At 38.5% G+C, this 16,601-nt stretch overlaps 2 protein-coding genes across 4 annotated transcripts in view; one reads left to right on the top strand and one right to left on the bottom strand.

The window, feature by feature from the left end:
• The window catches only part of mcph1 (microcephalin 1), a 34,156-nt gene that overhangs the window by 13,138 nt on the left and 4,417 nt on the right, over positions 1–16,601 (top strand). The gene's annotated exons all lie outside the window — the stretch shown is intronic.
• Positions 778–14,259, bottom strand: angpt2a (angiopoietin 2a). 3 transcript variants are annotated; one of them, XM_062429852.1, is made up of 9 exons: positions 13,741–14,259; positions 9,038–9,193; positions 7,861–7,982; positions 7,372–7,621; positions 6,731–6,835; positions 6,148–6,249; positions 5,113–5,279; positions 3,675–3,805; positions 778–1,058 (listed from the first exon to the last, which is right to left on the bottom strand). In XM_062429852.1, the coding sequence occupies exons 1-9, from the start codon at positions 14,020–14,022 to the stop codon at positions 892–894; spliced, it is 1,482 nt and encodes a 493-aa protein (XP_062285836.1). In that variant the 5' UTR covers positions 14,023–14,259; the 3' UTR covers positions 778–891. The 3 variants fall into 3 exon arrangements, with proteins under 3 accessions (XP_062285836.1, XP_062285835.1, XP_062285838.1); XM_062429851.1 differs by having other exon boundaries at positions 6,731–6,858; positions 7,383–7,621; XM_062429854.1 differs by lacking the exon at positions 9,038–9,193 and having other exon boundaries at positions 6,731–6,858; positions 7,383–7,621.

Below are 16,601 nucleotides of genomic sequence, written 5' to 3'. Positions count from 1 at the left end.
TGTATGTTGTACCATCCTCTTTTTTACAATGACATATGCAGCTATGAGTTAAACTAATGCTTAGTTATATCAAAATCTTTCAAGAAATCTTCTCTCCTGTGTGGTTAGCTAGCTGTTACTCAGTGTAATTACAAATGCCTATAGTTGTCTACACATCCCCCAGTCTGAATAAATATTAATATATACACTAGGGCTGTCAAAGTTAACGCAAATTCGTTTTGTGTCTGTGTGTTTGTTTGTGTGAGTGAGTGTGTGTGTGAGCGAGGAAGAGAGAGACAGATTGTGTGTGAACGGGTGAGTGAATGTAACTAGTTCCTAACTGATATCATAACTGGCAGCAGATTTTTGGTGCATGCAGTATTTCATTGTTCTGGATTGTTTCAATAATAATAAACAGTTGCATAAAGCAAGCATATGTATCCACTCCCATGTTAATAAGAGTATAAAAAACTTAACAAATATTCATTTAAGGTACATTTAGAAAAAAAGAAAAAAATGTGCGGCTTCAGGGACAGGAGGGGAGGAATGGGGGCAGAATGAGACAAGTTAGTTAAGGAAACTATGGTTGCTTTATGGTTCATGTTTAAATTATTCTTTATAAAGTCTAATTTAAGATTTAATCTTTGCCGGTTATCTCATGACAATCATGCGATTAATCGAGATTAAATATTTTAATCGATTGACAGCCCTAATATACACATTTTTCATTGTCACTTTGACAGTCAATGTTTCACAATTTTGCCATAGCAACCCATTTTGTTCAAATCATTAAACACAGACATGTACAAAATGTGCCTTTGTAGAAATTACATCATGAGGTGCTTTGGATCCCTTGAGTATCTTTACGTTTTGGTTGTAGTGTAAGTCGCAGAGTTTTCCTTCCCACTGTGATTAATCTGAGAAGTCCACCGGTCTGATCATCATCATGGTGGTCTTCAGTGAGTAGCCCGAGCCTTTCCAATAGTACCATTTGATTCCATTGAAGCGATTTGAGTTTTGGCCTTGTTGGTAATACATCCCATTTAAATTGGATGGACCACAAGCATCAAACCACCAACCTAGAACATAAGAACTTATATCATCAATTTAAATGAAATTTTAGAGATAATGAATTTGAGTCTGTATAGAACAAGGATGGTGATGTCTTGTATGTTGTATGATGTTAACCTGTTTTAGGAATGGGCTAGTGTGGTGAACTTCAAACAGTATTTATCTCTAGCTCTCTTTAAAGTGTATAAAGTTGGGATCTTAAAGAGCAAATGAACATTAAATGCCATATTTCACAATACAAACACAGTTATATGCTTCTGTTGAGTATATTTAATGTACTTTTCAACTGTGTTCCACTTGTAGCATCAGCTTACAGTATCAATCTCAAGGCTTTATGTGAGCAGCTAGCTGAAGTACATTCCTCTCTTCATGTCATGATGTCAAGGCAGGCATTTCAGTAACAGCTACAGCAAAACTACTACTGCCTATTGGAGAGAGAGATCATTATTTGTAATGGACACTTTTTGTTTTAAGTCCCCACGGAACTTTTTTCATTTTCATCAGTGTTCGGTGGGCACACACTGGCAGATAACTTTATACACCGTCTAAGGCAGAAATAACTGATTTGTCATACCTACGAACTGTACATTTGAACTGTCTTCATTATTTAAGTATAAGAAATGTTGATTTTTCCAGTTCAAAAAAATAAATTATGATAAGGAGCTCATATGGTTTGTAAAACTATGGTCTCCCATTTTAGGAACCTCGCTAAAGCTGCCATCTAAAGTATACATTGAGTTACGTAAAGGTGAATACCCGATAAGTTGTATGTTCCATGATTATAATGGGTGAGGCAGCAGCTAAGATCCACTCCCTGTTACGATTTTTAGGATTGTTGCCGCTCCAAAATCCATTGCAATTACAGAATGCACAACTTGGAGGGTATTATCCTCCTTAAACCATGGCCACTTGCCAACAAAATCAGATTCTCAGCCCACAAGAATAGAGATTAGTGCTGCATCCTGCTCCACAATATTATAAAACTGTCTTTCCAGCTCAGATAACCAAGTAGGCTCATACACACACTCTCTCTCTTTCAGGCACTTAGAGGTTGCCCCCACCCATCTCAAAGACACTGCTGTCTCTTTCCCTCTCTCACCTGTACCTGCAACTCTCCTTTATGTCCGTGCTGTTGTGGTCATAATTCGTCCCTCCTTTCTCCCCCAGCTGTCCCTCAGATCTGCAGTGTTTAGCTTCACTGTAGCTAATGTAGCTCATTTCAGAAGCACTCTGTCATTATCCTGCTGTTGATTTGGATTTCCAGATTCATGCAGATATAAAAAAAATTGCTCTCTCTAAGAAGCAGTTTACCTGTTTTATTTTATTGTTTACACAAATACCCAAGCTGGTTATACTGTCCTGGACTTCTGTTGCCTCACTTGATAATCAAAGTACCGGGTTATAAAGTCTTTCTTCAATTCTTAGTAACTACTTGCTAGTTTCCAACCAGTGATTTACTAAATTAAGTTTTAATGGTGCAGCCACCATTAAAACTTAAGAAATGTCTCATCCAGTAGTAATGAACAATTTGCAGATGGTGCTAGGAAACATCTGTACTGCCATTTAATAAGAAGCAACCATCTGTGTATCATCACAAACTGTAACATTACTTCCAAAAGATATAATAACTTAGTTTGTGCAGCCAGTTTTAACTTAGAGATGCACAAGTCTCCTCTTGGTAAACACTTACAGATACATTTTAATTTATGAACAGTTGGTGCAACAAGCCCCTGTTACTAAAATGAAAATGTTCAGTGGCCATGGGGTAAAGCTACTACACATCTGTGCTGTCTGCTGCTGTCAGTGTACATGTCCCCTTGGTAGTATATTTGGGGCTTAACAGTTTAGATCAGTTCAAATTTATTTATGTATTTATTAGATACACCTGCAAAGTTTAATACAATTCAATACAATAACCCTGCCATAATGCTCTCTGTGTGAAACTTATTTTTGACACAGTATGAGAGAGGAGTTGATTCAACTCTGTTGTAATTAATGTTATTAGTTGGTGCTCTGTACTTCAAGATGTTTCTAATAATTTTTCATCTACATACAGATGAATTCAATCTTCTGTTCGTTCATGATGGGCAGCTTCATATTTGTAAAAGCAGACTCTGCATTACTCTTTTTATTGGATCTCTGCCACTCTGTCATGGTTGTGCCTCATATGAATATGGAGAGACCCCTGTGAAAGACCCCTCATGGGAAAAGGGGATAGGGTTAGGGTTTTCATGCTTTCATGCTCCCTTGGCAGACCTCGATACAGAGAGAGACAAAATTCTGGCAGCTGAGTCACGTTCAAAGGAATGGAGGAGGACCTCTAAGCTATGAGAGGAGAAAGGGAAAAGCTCTGTTCCCAGGCTATTAATGTCAGCCATTGTAGAGGCTGAATTCCCTAATGAGTTGATCAGTGATTAACTCTGAGTTAATTGTGCTCTTTGACCAGAAATGTACGGGAGCCCTTAAAATGCCCTTGAAAATTTCTGGAGGAAGTGCCAAGAAATATTTGGGTGGCTGGGAATTTGTTCCGCAAAATGTGCACATTAAAAATTGATGCCATCATTGTACTTTGCTGATAAGCACAATTGCAAAAAGCACAAGTTATTTACAAAAGAGTTTCTTACCCCCTGTTGTCAGTTGTGAACATTTGCAAACACATTTGTCGTTGTCTGCATCCTTTGTACTGAAATCACTTCCTGGCTGCCCAATGCTGCTTATTTTGCCTGCTGTTCCACTGAAGCCTTTAAGGTGTATCCTGTAGAATGGAAAAGGAAAAATGAAGGAAGGAGGAGGAGGAACTCTGTAATTGCTGTTCCTCAAAAGGCAACTGACTAATGCTGTTTGTATCTTTAGGTACACTGCTACTGGATACTATGGCATAGATTTTATATATATTGCAATTGTATACTTTTTTTTGGCTACATTTTTTTTTTTGACAAAGCATTCGTAGTATAATTTGTGCTATTTCTTATTATTTGGAATTATTGAGTCAACCAACTAAAGACCACACTGGCCATAGTCAAGTAGGCCTGGGGCCTGAATAGAAGTGTGATGAACTGGAGCATTTCAAGGTCTGTTTGTCAAAGAAAGTCATTCCATACTTGAAATCAGCTTTTGTATGGAAAGGAAAATACTACTGAAGGTCGTGTTGTTGCCAAGAGGTGCAGACTGAATGTTAGAGATCCAAGACATATTATGTATTTCCTATTTTTCAAATGCTGGCAAGTTTTATTACATTTTCTTTGGCCTAACGCCAGTACATCATTCTCAGGAAGTAAATACTATGAAGCAACATCATCATTCAGAGGTATTTATATAGCATGTTTTCCGTAAGACTGTGATTGTGGACTAGTCTTTTCAATTGTAGTTACTAGGTCTGTGTATGACAGATACAAATGTAGAGTTAATCTGTCTCACATATTAGTGGTAAGAATAAAAAAAACAGGCCACATTCATTGGAAAATCACCACAAATACTGTCAGTATGTCCATTAAAACACACTTATCTTTACTGTCAATGAACGAATTGTAGATAATTGGTTTAATAATCACTGAATTTCAGATTGAATCATTAAACTTCATTATTAATTTTATTACTTTCACTCTGTGGACCCAAGTTAGTCGAGAATGTTTTACTATAAAACCAAATATCTTGTGCTTTTAGCTTTGAGAAGATGTTCATGCATGAAATTAGGTGTTATACCCCTACATTACAGTAGCATTATTCCAAAGATGATGCTTCAGAGTTGCTTTTTGTTTGTTTGGGAATGCACCTTGTTTTAAATTAACATAGTTGTTAATTTATTCATAATGATTTGCTTTTGAGGCTGTGCTTTAATTATGCTTCTTGATTGAGCTGTTGGTATGTTGTCAGGATAGCAGACTTCAAAAATACGAGACATTTTGTTATTCGCTGGCGGGCTTCTTTGTCCTCAATAGCCTGAGTTCCATGAGACGTGGGATTTTGGCTCTAAGCAGAAACTAGAAAAGCATAATTGTCAACTAATATCTGACACATTCATTACTAAGGGGAAAAGCTTTTGACATTGTTAACACAACCAACCTGTAATTCTGTGCCTCGCCATCAAGAGAAAACTGGTCATATTGGGAGAATCCAGAGTTTCCTTCCCAGTCGCCCAGCTGGATCCTTAGTTTGTAAGATTGTTGAGTTGTCAATCTGGAGACAAATTCATTTCCCAACCAAAATTCACCCGAAGCTTCTCCAAACCCCTGCAAAGACACACAGGAACATTTAAAGGGGATCTATTATGCTGATTTCCATCTCTATATTTTTATTCTGGGACTCCACTAGAGTAGATTTGTATGATTCACAGTTCAGAAAAGTCCTTATTTATCTAATACTGGCGCTTTATGTAGCCCCTCAGGTCAGGTACCTTCTCTTTAAGGCCCCCCTCCGGATGAACCCACTCTGTTCTGTTTGGCCAGTTTGCTATACGTTTACCTCATTATTTGACCACATGTAATATGAACATCTGAAATTGTAACTTAAATTAAATATATGACTGAAAATAAGGAAAAGCAGAATAAGTCCCCTGTAATTAAACCTGCAGTAAAGGCGTGTAGATTTTCTACTAACAAAACAGCAAATAGACAAATCGAGGTACACTATGTTCTTTACACAGCTTTGCTACATTGAAAGGTGTTTTGTGTTGTAATCATTGCTCTGTTGGGACTTTTTTGGCATCTCCTACTTGGTGTAGACAGAGCAGGTCACTATTTTTGGAAATCATCTAGATGCTTTTATGATTGTGGTTATTAAGCAATGTCATGTGAATTTACAAAAATACTCAATATGCTTTGATCAGATCTGCTACTTGAAAAATGGCAAATAGCTAAAATATTTTACTGTCTTGAAATGTTGGAGGACTTTGCTGGCAATATTTTCATGAATAGCAGACGGTTATCATGCAGAAGTATTTCTATTTAGCCTTTTCTTCTTTGCAGTCACGAGACCCTGAAAACTCTTCCAGTCGATAGTCAAAACCAAATCTGTCTACAGCATTGTGCATTTGGCATTAAAACCGTAGCCTAGGTTATATTTTCTCAAGGAAAGGACTCCTCCTTGATAGCTTTTTACCTTTTTAAACTCTTGCCACGTACGGTGAAAGTCAACACGGCCGTCAAAGCGTTTTTGTAGCACTGTCCAGCCTCCTCCCTCCGTCTCCATGTCACAGAAAGCCTTCAGACAAAAGGAAGAAGAGGGCACCCAATTAATAATTCACAATCAATGTTCTGTAAAGAATTCATGCTCATTTATAATTTGACAAAGGCATCTTATATCAATTTAGCTTAAACAAACGATAGCTGCAGTGAAGAGATGCAGGATTGAGGTCTGAGTCTTACTGGCTGAAAAGTATCTAAGGAGATCACAGTTTTAGCTCAGGCATGCACGTCATTAATAGAGGTCTGAGAACATTTTAATTGAACTACCCCGCCCTCAAACACAATACTGTTTGAACACTTCATCCTGGGATCTGCAGTGTTTATGCATTTAAAGGTTGTGTAAGTGCGTGTATGTTTGCATTATGTAACCGCATTATGTGTGCATGTTCACACGTACATGCAGAGTGATCCTCTTCTGTAGTACCGGGTAATTAAACTAACAATTTTTTAAAATCCAGTCATAGCCGGCTTGAAATTGGTGAACAGAGTTACTTTACCTTAACCTCCAGAGTCGTGTTGGGTAACGTGAGGGTGTAGACGCCACTCTGGGTGTTTCCGGACTTGAAGACAGCAGCACAGTCCATGTATGTGGTGGGAGTATCCTGCATCATGGCGGTTGAGGTCTCTGCAGAAGAAATAAGTTTTGGTAATTCGACAGCACAACTTTGTTTAGCATTCCTGTTCTCTTGTGATGAGGTCACATTTTCTGACTAAAAAGGTCACATACACTGTCTCTTTTCACAGCAGACATGTTGGCTTGTCACAGTGCAGGTGTTACTAATAACATTAAAAATGGCTTTTTTTTCTATTCAAGTGTCTCAGTAAACCGTGACAGTGAGCCACAGTACCAGGACTCTGAAATTGAAGCAGCTAAATAGCCTTCAGCCTTCATTAATTTTATTTATTTACACTTGTGATTTACTGACTATGACATTTGAAAAGCCCTACTTCAGTGTGACGGCTTTGAAAGTGAGGCTTGTGTTCTGTCCAATACAACAGCACTATCATACCTTGCAGCCTCAAAAACACGCACAAAACCTTGGCATACAGGTCAAGGTGTTTTCACTGTTTGAATATGATACTTAAGGGTGACTTTCATGTGTCATTATATTGTAAAGGAGTCCTCATGGCCTTGTACTGGTGACCCACCTTGAGCTGTGCCCATAGAGAAGGTGTGAATGAGGTTGTTGACGGTGTCGAGCAGCTCCTGTTGCTGATGCTGCAGGACGGAGTTGTTAGAGGAGACTTTGAACAGCTGCTGCTCCAGCTGGCCTATGATGGCTGTCTGCTTCTGTATTAGAGTCTGAAGCTGCTCCTTTTCTTCTCGAAGCGTCTTCAGCTCCACCTGCCTCTGTTCCTCCATCCCGTCCACCTTCTTCTCCAGAAAGCTGAGGAGAAGCAGGAGACAAGTTCAGATTTTGCCTTTGCCTTTGCTTTCTGCATAAGCCTACACAGCTGTTCTGTTAGTGACCCTTAAAATTAGTTTTCAGATTTTTAAAAGAGCACATATGAAGGATTTCAAAAAAATATTTTCCAGGTTGAAAATCACAGTGTTTTAAGAAATGTATTTTTTGGCTATTAACCTTTTATTAATGCACTTTGTAGCCATGTGATTGAGAGCCCTCACCTGTTTTTGTCACTCAGCTTGCTTATTTCGTTTGTTTGGATAATTAGTTGTTTTTCCAGTTTGTTGGTTGATATGGAATTCTCAAGAAGTTGGCGCTCAAGTCGAGTTGTATGAGTAATTACCTAGAAATACAAGAACAAGGTAAAACAGTTCAATCAGGCTGTGTCCCGTAGGTACCCTTAAAATGTGTCAAACGTTTGTGTCATTAATTCACAACTTGAAACAGGATATGTTCTTATGTTACACCAGAGACAGCTAAATATTTAAGAACTATTTCATGCCATTGCATCTGACATTTCTCAATTTTGATGTTCAATATTGTATCTGGACAGGATATGATTTGGAGAAATGTAGGAAAATGAAGTAAAAAGGCAGCCAAGAAGATATAAAAGTACAAATAGATAGAAAAGAACAATAAACATCTAAGTATTAAAAACAATATAACACTCCTAACATATTTTTCATAATAATTAGGATATTTATTTCTATATTCCATTCATGGATCAGGTTCAACACCAGCTCAGTTTACACCTCTAGAGGGAACAAACAGCAGTTTGCAAAGTGGAAAAATGTGACAGGAAAGAACAACCCAACTTCCAATAGAGCAGACATACCTGAACTAGGGAAACAAGAATCCATGTAGTCTCACAGACAGACGTATTGAACTAAATTCTGGGGTTGGGGACCTTGCCTCTAGTTTCCCAGTTCGGAGGAACTGAACTCAGCAAAAAGCAGGTTGTTTACATGGATCATAGCAATGTGTCTCCAATGGAGCTGTTGATGTCTTTGAACAGACGGATGTCAGATTGTGACAAACTGATAGACCCTTTCTGTGGGAATACAAGTGTGCTAATAACAGGAAATGCTGTACAGTTGGCTCACATAAGGTCATTGACGTGTAGTCACAATAATAAACTGACGCAGTCATGCCTGTTTTTCCCTATTTTTTAACACCCTGAAGCTACACCATTTAATGCAGCGTATCTTAGAGCTCACTCCGGCTTTCATGTGGAACGGAAAGGGATATTAAACATACAAATACATCCAAGTCACTGTAAAAACAACTGATGAACTTACACATTTTCACTAGTGTGTTATTTTGGTCAGACGTCAGTCATGTGTATACAGTATGTGTTTTGCCTTCTGTGTTTAAAGAAAACAGGCGGAGCAGCCTCACCTGTGCTTCCACGTTGGTCAGTTTCCTTGTCTGCTCTGCAGTTTGACTCAGCAGGTTCGTCCCAATTTCGATCATCGTGGCCGTGTGGTTGTGCACAGCGGTCTGCTGGATTTGTACCATGTCCTGCTTCATGCTGTCCTGTATGTAGTTCTCAAGCTGCAGCACAGGATAAAGGCAGTTATCAGTAAAAGTAGCTGCTACACTTGCAGTGGTTTTATAGTGCCTGCACAGACCTGCTTTACATTCATACAGTATTTTACAGATTGACAGCTCGGAGCTGCTCTCCACAATCTGCTACTGTGATGTTGAACACAGAGCAGCTCTGTTTCTTTCTGAGGTTTTAAAGGCCTTTCTCAAGACAAGTTTGAGAAGTCACTTGTTCTCTTTTCTGTTCAGATTTGCCCTGTTGGTTCAGGGACTGACATCAATTTGAATATTCATTGTACACTGACTGGAATGTACTTACACCATTGTCATAGAGAGCGAGGATTCAAGGGAACACTTACATAATTTTACATTAACCGACACACTATTATTATTATCGGGTGTGTAGTCATGCTTTACAGGAAAGTCATTTAAGAGAAAAAAGTCACAGTGTATTATGTTCAAACTCAGGAACCTCTGTGGACATGACATAGAATAAATTATGTATATTTCAGGGTTATGCTACTTTTACACAATAGCTGGAATAGGTAATTATCAGTTTCAGAAGTGTGTATTCCCATCATATTTAGTGTATTGTATTCTAAAATTGCATGAGAATATGTATGTACATATTATGTATTTATTTGGAAATCAAGTTGTCCTGTGACGAGTCATTTTTAATCCTCTGTATTACATCCTGGAAAATATTTTATAAGCATCCTAAATTTGAGACATAAATCATTTAGGTGCCTTGAAGATCAAAATATGTCATGTGCTCCTAGAAAGATAATGAAATAATAAATTAATAAACCGACTCAAGATGATATAAAACATTTAGAGCTATGATGTAACCTCAAACTTTCCGGCCAAAGGAATTTTACAGTGGCTTGTAGTGAAGATGCCTTCGCGGTGGGAAAAGGGCGATGTTTCATCTTTACCACATTTGTTCTTATGTACCTTACGGTATTGCCAGATTTAGACCGGGACCAATCATTAAGTTATTTCCTGCATGGTGTTCCTGATGGGCAATCAGGTCACACGACTCGTAAACAGGATGGAAGTGTTGAGTGAGGAGTTACATCCTTCATGACAGTATGACTTCTGTATAGCTGGAAACCGGCGTCAGTTGAATATCTTTGTCTTTTACGGTAAGTTTGCATAATCACGTTTGGTTATTTACTCGTCAGTTAGTAATGCGACCCTAAACAGCCTATTTTTATTATTATTTTTTCCCTGTGGTAAATACAACTAACAGCTGCAATTAGCGCTGATTTTGTTTGTCTTCCTTTCTTGTTCTTGGATACAAACACACACAGAGGCATGAATGGTAGGTTTACATTTGAAATCTTGGCAGGACGTCCCATTGACAGTCAATGATCTAATCAGTTGTTTACTCCGTCTGCCTCAAAGTCGTCAGTGAAGAATGACTGTGTTCCGCCTTCACACAAAAGCCTGACAACAGATTGTTTTCAGCAGCAAGTGCAGCGTAGATTCTTCAGTAACTAAGTGAAGATACTGTCTGATAATTTGATGGTTGTCTACTGTAAACTGTGATCTATTTTGAACTTGTTGATCATAAGTAGGCTGCTTTCTAGACACATAAAAATATTAATGTGACAGCACTGTGGAGTTATTAAGCTTTCAAGTGACAGTCTGATTCCTCTAAATTAGATGCTTTCTCAAGTTATTTAGGTGTGAGTTCTGCAATCTATTCACTAGTGTAAAACATTTATATGTATCAAGTCATCATTTCATCCCTTTTTTTTTAACCTACATACCCCTATTCACGGAAGCTGGGAGCTGAAACCTGTCACAACATTGAGTGGGTACATTTCACCTGATTCATCTTTCGAACTTAAGTAGAATTTCTTCATTTCTACACTCCCCATTTTTTCTTTGGGGCGACATTTATACCTTTTATTAGATGAAGAGGCAGATATGAAACATGGGAAGAGAGAGATGTGTAAGACATGCAACAAGGATCCATGCCTGGGATCGAACTAGGTGTCATGTGCAGTAACCATTCAGCCGACGGGGCGACGGGGCGCTCTCTCCATCACATAATTTTAGACCAACCTTTTTTTTTTTTTTTAAACTGTTAAACTGTGTGAGAAATGCAGCTTCTTCTGTGAAAACCTTCTCATTTTCACACCTCCATATTTCAGCACCTCATTTCTTTACCACATTAAAAATCTTGCCAGGCTCAACGATAAAGGATCGGTATATGTGTTTGGTAAGAACTAGTTTGAACAACGTTTTGTCCGACCGTCGCAGAAAGAAGTGTTTGTAGTTGTTTTGAATGGCTACACTTAAAGGCTGGGTGAAAAGAATGATATCATTAAAATGCGGGGATAGCAGCATACATTTTCAGACAGTCTCTCCTACCAGATGTTCACAGTGTTTCACTCTGTTGACATGAATAGTGTCAAGAATGAAAAAAAGAGACAAGAAAGAGAAGTTCATACCCCTGGCTTCTTTCTCACCTCTCGTCACAGCTGACAAATCGCTGTGTGAATTTGGTGTGAAATTATGTTCGATTGTTGTTTTTAGAAAGTTACAGAAACGGCCCTGCACAGCCCCCATAGCCTCTGACATCAGACAGGTAGGGAAAGGACAGAGTGTGGTGTCTGTTAAATAATATTTTTTGTGTAATTTTGCTGGGTTGCTAAATGTATTAATGGGAAATAACATACTTGCCTACTGATAAAGACCTTTATAGAGTCTAAGTCTAGCTTCCCCTTTTTGTCTCAGAGCCATATTTAATAGTGAGAAACCTGTATTATACTTGGGCGTTATCAGACATCATCTGTATAGTTAAAATACAGCTACAAATCACCTCTGTTCTTTATGGCAAAGCATCAAGTTCATTTTTGGAAGCAACATTTGCTTCGTGAAGCGTAACCATCTGTCTTCACACCTCAGCTGTGATATCGCCTCCTATATTCATCGTCTCCAGTGTAAAGTACAAACCAGAAATCACTAATGTGCCGTATATGTGCATCTAAATGTTAGATAAACTGTCAGTAATGCATCTTTGCAGGTGAGAGAGAGAAAGTATGAATGGACTTTGTTCACTTGCTTTGTAAGATTTCTAAAGAGACACTTGAGTGTGTCTGTGTATGTGTGCGTAGTTACTGAGTAGCAGCGTCCTGTTCATGAAGAACATCAAAGAAGAGTGCCCTCTGAGCTCTCCTGTGGAACAGATCAGAGCTTGTTTTTTGTTACGAGACGGGAATCGTGTGATCAAGCTGTGCAAAGTTCTCGTCTTGTCTGGCTCGTCTTGTATAGTTCTCATCGTTATTCACACTCTGAAGAGGGAGAGCAGAGGGAGTTGGAAAAGAGGCTGTTCAGTTCTTTCAAGTGCACAAGTAATGGCTCAGCAGACTGAAAAGAGAAGTATGCGTCCCTCGTGTGGACACCTGTGTTGAGTCTTTGTCAGTCGTCAAACTCATTATGTTCCTCTTCAGAGAAGGAAAGTGTCTCACAGGCACTCTGTGAACTTTTTGTGTTTTGTTGTGTTGTGTGAAAATATATCCTGGAGCTGCAACATGTCAATCCCTCACTTAGCCAACTAATATGATAATTGATTAATTGTTAGTTAGAGTTACTTTTCATAGCGCTGAAAGCTCTCAGACAGCGTGTCTGATGTCAGGCCGAGAAACTGTTTTAAGTTAATTTAATATTAAATCAATTTCGTTCCTGGAAACGTTAAAGGCTCACAAATCTTTTCTTGCTGTAATTCCTGTTTTCAAGTAAAAATCCCAAATAATTGACAGTTTTAGGTTCTCAAATATGAGAATTTCTTGCCTTTCCTTGTTTTACATTATAGCACATTTATTGGGTTTTGGACTGTTAAACATAAAACAGATGATCACTTCCCTTTAGGCTTTAAGAAACTGTGATGGGCATTTTTTCAGTGTTCTCTGGTGTTTCATAGACCGATTGATTTATCAATAATGAAAATAAATTTTCGTTTTACTCCTTAATATATTCCCAACTGTCATTCCCAATCAGTTGGTCGAGGTATGTGAAAATAAAACATGCTGTTAAAATTGTTCCTGGTTGTGTTTCAGCTTATTTATAATTTTGGACAGAATAATTATTATTAACACCAACCTTTACTAACCTGTAATCAGTTTACATTTTTGCAAACACTTACACATATATCTCTATCTGTTCTTGCGGTGTTAGTCAAGCTTTAATCGTGTTAATGCGGTCATTTGCAGAGAGCTTGCAGTTTAAAAATGAGTTTATCACATGAAAAGAAAATAACTGCAGCTATCCTTGAATCTTTTAGAGTCAGAAAAAACAACAGCTTGTCATGTTGGTTATTTGATTTTTCTTAATAACAGCTCCTGTTTTGCTCTGAATATTTAAAAGTAAGTGAAAATGTCTCCTGTGGCACCTGTGTAGGAGCTTTCTCAGCTTTTCAGAACATTTTCTTTCAAATACATAGTAGTAGACTTTGTTCTCTTTAACGCTGAAACTTTTACTCTCAAGACGCTGTATTAAAGTCTGTTATATCACAGGCGTGACATGATGGGCGGACACAACTTTACCTTAAGTAGCCACTGTGTGTTGTTCTCCATGATGTTCTCCAGCTGCTCCAACCTATGAGCTGACTCGTCACTGTCTGCGGGTCCATCCTTTTGAACTGGATTGTAGTTGCTGCTCTGAGTTTGGCAGTTTTCCTGCTCTGGCAGCAGAAAGGTGTAACTACACGGGCCGTTTTGGATCTGATATTGTCTCTTGCCAACAGTAGAGTCGGAGCTCGTCCTATATCCCGTCCCCAGACCAAGGCAGACACTTAAAACCAGCAAATCCACATTCAACATCTTCATAGTGAAAGTATAGTAAAGTGAATGCAAAGATTTTTGAGTTTTCCTTAATCTTCTCTCAGGGGTTTGAGCTACAGCAGCAACAGTCCTCTTGAAGTTCTGCGGATTCCTTTTATCACCTCTTAGTAGCAAAGAAGAGAAAATGCCATCAGGAATTAGAGGTAGTGTGTGATTCCCGTAGGTTACCGGTGCCAGACTGGATGTGTTCGCTTTTCATCAAGCCCCCAGCCACTTGTTTGAGCTGCCTGTGGCCCCCTCTGATTAGTTAACTGTGCGTTGAAGCCACTCCCCTTCCCTGTGGCCGGTGACTGTGAAGAGCTGTGGAGACCCCTTTCAATAAACACTAACATCACAGAGAGGCCGTAGCACAAACTACACGTCTTCTCACTATATCCTCTTCGCTACCCACGTGTTTTTTTCCCTCTCCCCGAGTCCGAACAGCTACTCACAGGATGCAGCTGTCCACCTTCAGCACGCGCACTGTGATAGCGTGTCCATCCCATCCATTGAAAAATCTGTTGGACCTTCGATAAACACCAGCATCTGTTAATGAGAGATTAAGAGTTTCCCTAGATGACATTATTAGCACTTTTTGGAGTTTTCTGATTTTCATTTATAAGTTGACAAATCTGTATTAAAGACAAAATATACAGATACTAAAAATGTACTTTTTATTCCCATGATTTTCCCCATTTCCTGTGACTTCTTCTTTCTTTTATTTATTTATTTACACCAAATGGGATCCAAATGCTCATAAAATTATAAAAAATATAATTCCCAGACCTTTTTGTCTCATGGTCTAGAAGGTCTCACTATGTTGCCATTTGTTGACCTTTGGCCACTTTTCATTTGTATGTACTGCAGGGTAGATTTATGCAATTTAATACTAAATACATTTGGCAGATGCCTGGAATGAAGCATTATTTGCTCAAACCCTTTCAGTGACGGCCTGTTTTTTTGCCCACATTATCCTGGACCAAAATGTGTGAACTTCACTAGCTAATTTAACTTAAATTAGCATATCATAGTCAAATTTAAGTGTGACACTGTTGTGAAAGTGATCATCAATACAGATGGTTAAAAAAAGACTGAAGTTTTCCAGTCTTTAAAATATTTAGGCTTGCCAGATTAAGTGAACCTTTGTGAACAACATGTCTTCAATGATAGTGCTACTGACATATTTTTCTGTGGTTAAGAGAACGTTTCAGTCTGACACATTTTTGAAAATAATCACCTTTTGGTTATAATTGCTAGAAAATAAGGAGTTTGGCTCCACATGATTTATAATGATGCACCAACATACAACTTTTAGCTGTTATAATGACTACCCTCTGAGACACAGATGGAAACTCTAATTGCCACATTGACCGAGCTTAAGACAGTTTTTTTTTCACAGGGTAAAGTCTGTCTGAGGGCTCTCGTGTCACCGTGGTTAACAGAGGGCAGGTGTGCGGTGCAGGAAGGGCACTGACACAGGAGGATGTTTTGTCCTATAATGCAGGAATGTGCCCCCATCACAGACGCTGGGCTGCTGCTTCACTCTTTACTCCCTATAACAATCAAGTCTATTAAAAAACAGACTGACTTTGGTCCATCTGTAACAGTCTGCTGAACTGTTGGAGGCAGATTGAGCTTTATATTCAAAACAAAAGAGCTGTTTTACCCAAATTACAGTGTCAACTGGACCATATTTCATTTCTTGACAGGAAAGCCTTCGATTTGCCCTCTGCAGTTGTATAGAAATACCAAAACAGAATTGTAGGAAGTACGTTACTGTATAAGGGAAATGCAACATATTTAAGGCCTATTACAACACAGGAAGGACTTGTCGTCATTCCAAAAACATTGACCTCTCAGGTGTTCAGGCTGAATCACTCACAGTAGATTCATCGGCACCAGTTTTTGTATTCCAGTTTATTTATGGTTATTGGAGGGAGGGAACATGAGCATAGATTTAAATAGATGTCTCTTCCAGGTGCCATTCATTCATCCATTCATTTAATTACTGTGCCACCTACATTCACTAAACGAGTTGGTTCATGCTGTAAGAAAGCGATGTGACTGCTGTTTGACTCACTGTATTCTGTTACACAGGGGTTACAAGATGAATTTATTAATTAATTTGTATGTACCACTATAAATACTGAGCTGTTTAGCAGCTGAAGAGATATTGATAGAGCTGTCAGAGTGAAGAAGTGAGATTTCCCATGAAAATAATAACAATTGAAGCTTCTCATCCAAGTCTAATCTGTTTGAGTGGTTATCAGAGAGAGCTGACAGTGACTGAGCCTGATAATCAAACTCAATTACTGGTTCATTTCGCTTCATTAATCCACTTTTTGAATCACTGAAAAAAGTCAGAAAGGTGTGCAGTGATTCAAAGTTCAGGCTGACTGGAGCTGACATCCATTATCCAAGAATGGATAAGAAACCATGACAAACAGGCTTCAACTTGTAGCTGGTATACAGACAAATACTCAGCAGTTCAGTTGTTTCTAGCATACTGCCTCCTTAAAATACAGACAGAGATATGTGCCTTACATCTGCAGCAGTATGCAACATATGACATCCAATTTACATAA

Source organism: Scomber scombrus, chromosome 12 (assembly GCF_963691925.1).
Source record: "Scomber scombrus chromosome 12, fScoSco1.1, whole genome shotgun sequence".
NCBI classification, from domain to species: Eukaryota; Metazoa; Chordata; class Actinopteri; order Scombriformes; family Scombridae; genus Scomber; species Scomber scombrus.
The sequence above is the reverse complement of the archived record's forward strand: the minus strand, read 5'-3'. Positions and strand labels throughout refer to the sequence as shown.

What these genes read in the sequence shown, in the direction of transcription:
- angpt2a (XM_062429851.1), bottom strand. Translation starts at nt 14,022, where the DNA reads ATGAAGATGTTGAATGTGGATTTGCTGGTTTTAAGTGTCTGCCTTGGT. An exon ending in ACACACAGTGGCTACTTAAG is followed by an intron (nt 9,194 to 13,740) that starts GTAAAGTTGTGT and finishes CCTGTGCTGCAG; the next exon opens with CTTGAGAACTACATACAGGA. An exon ending in AAGCTGAGTGACAAAAACAG is followed by an intron (nt 7,622 to 7,860) that starts GTGAGGGCTCTC and finishes GCTTCTCCTCAG; the next exon opens with CTTTCTGGAGAAGAAGGTGG.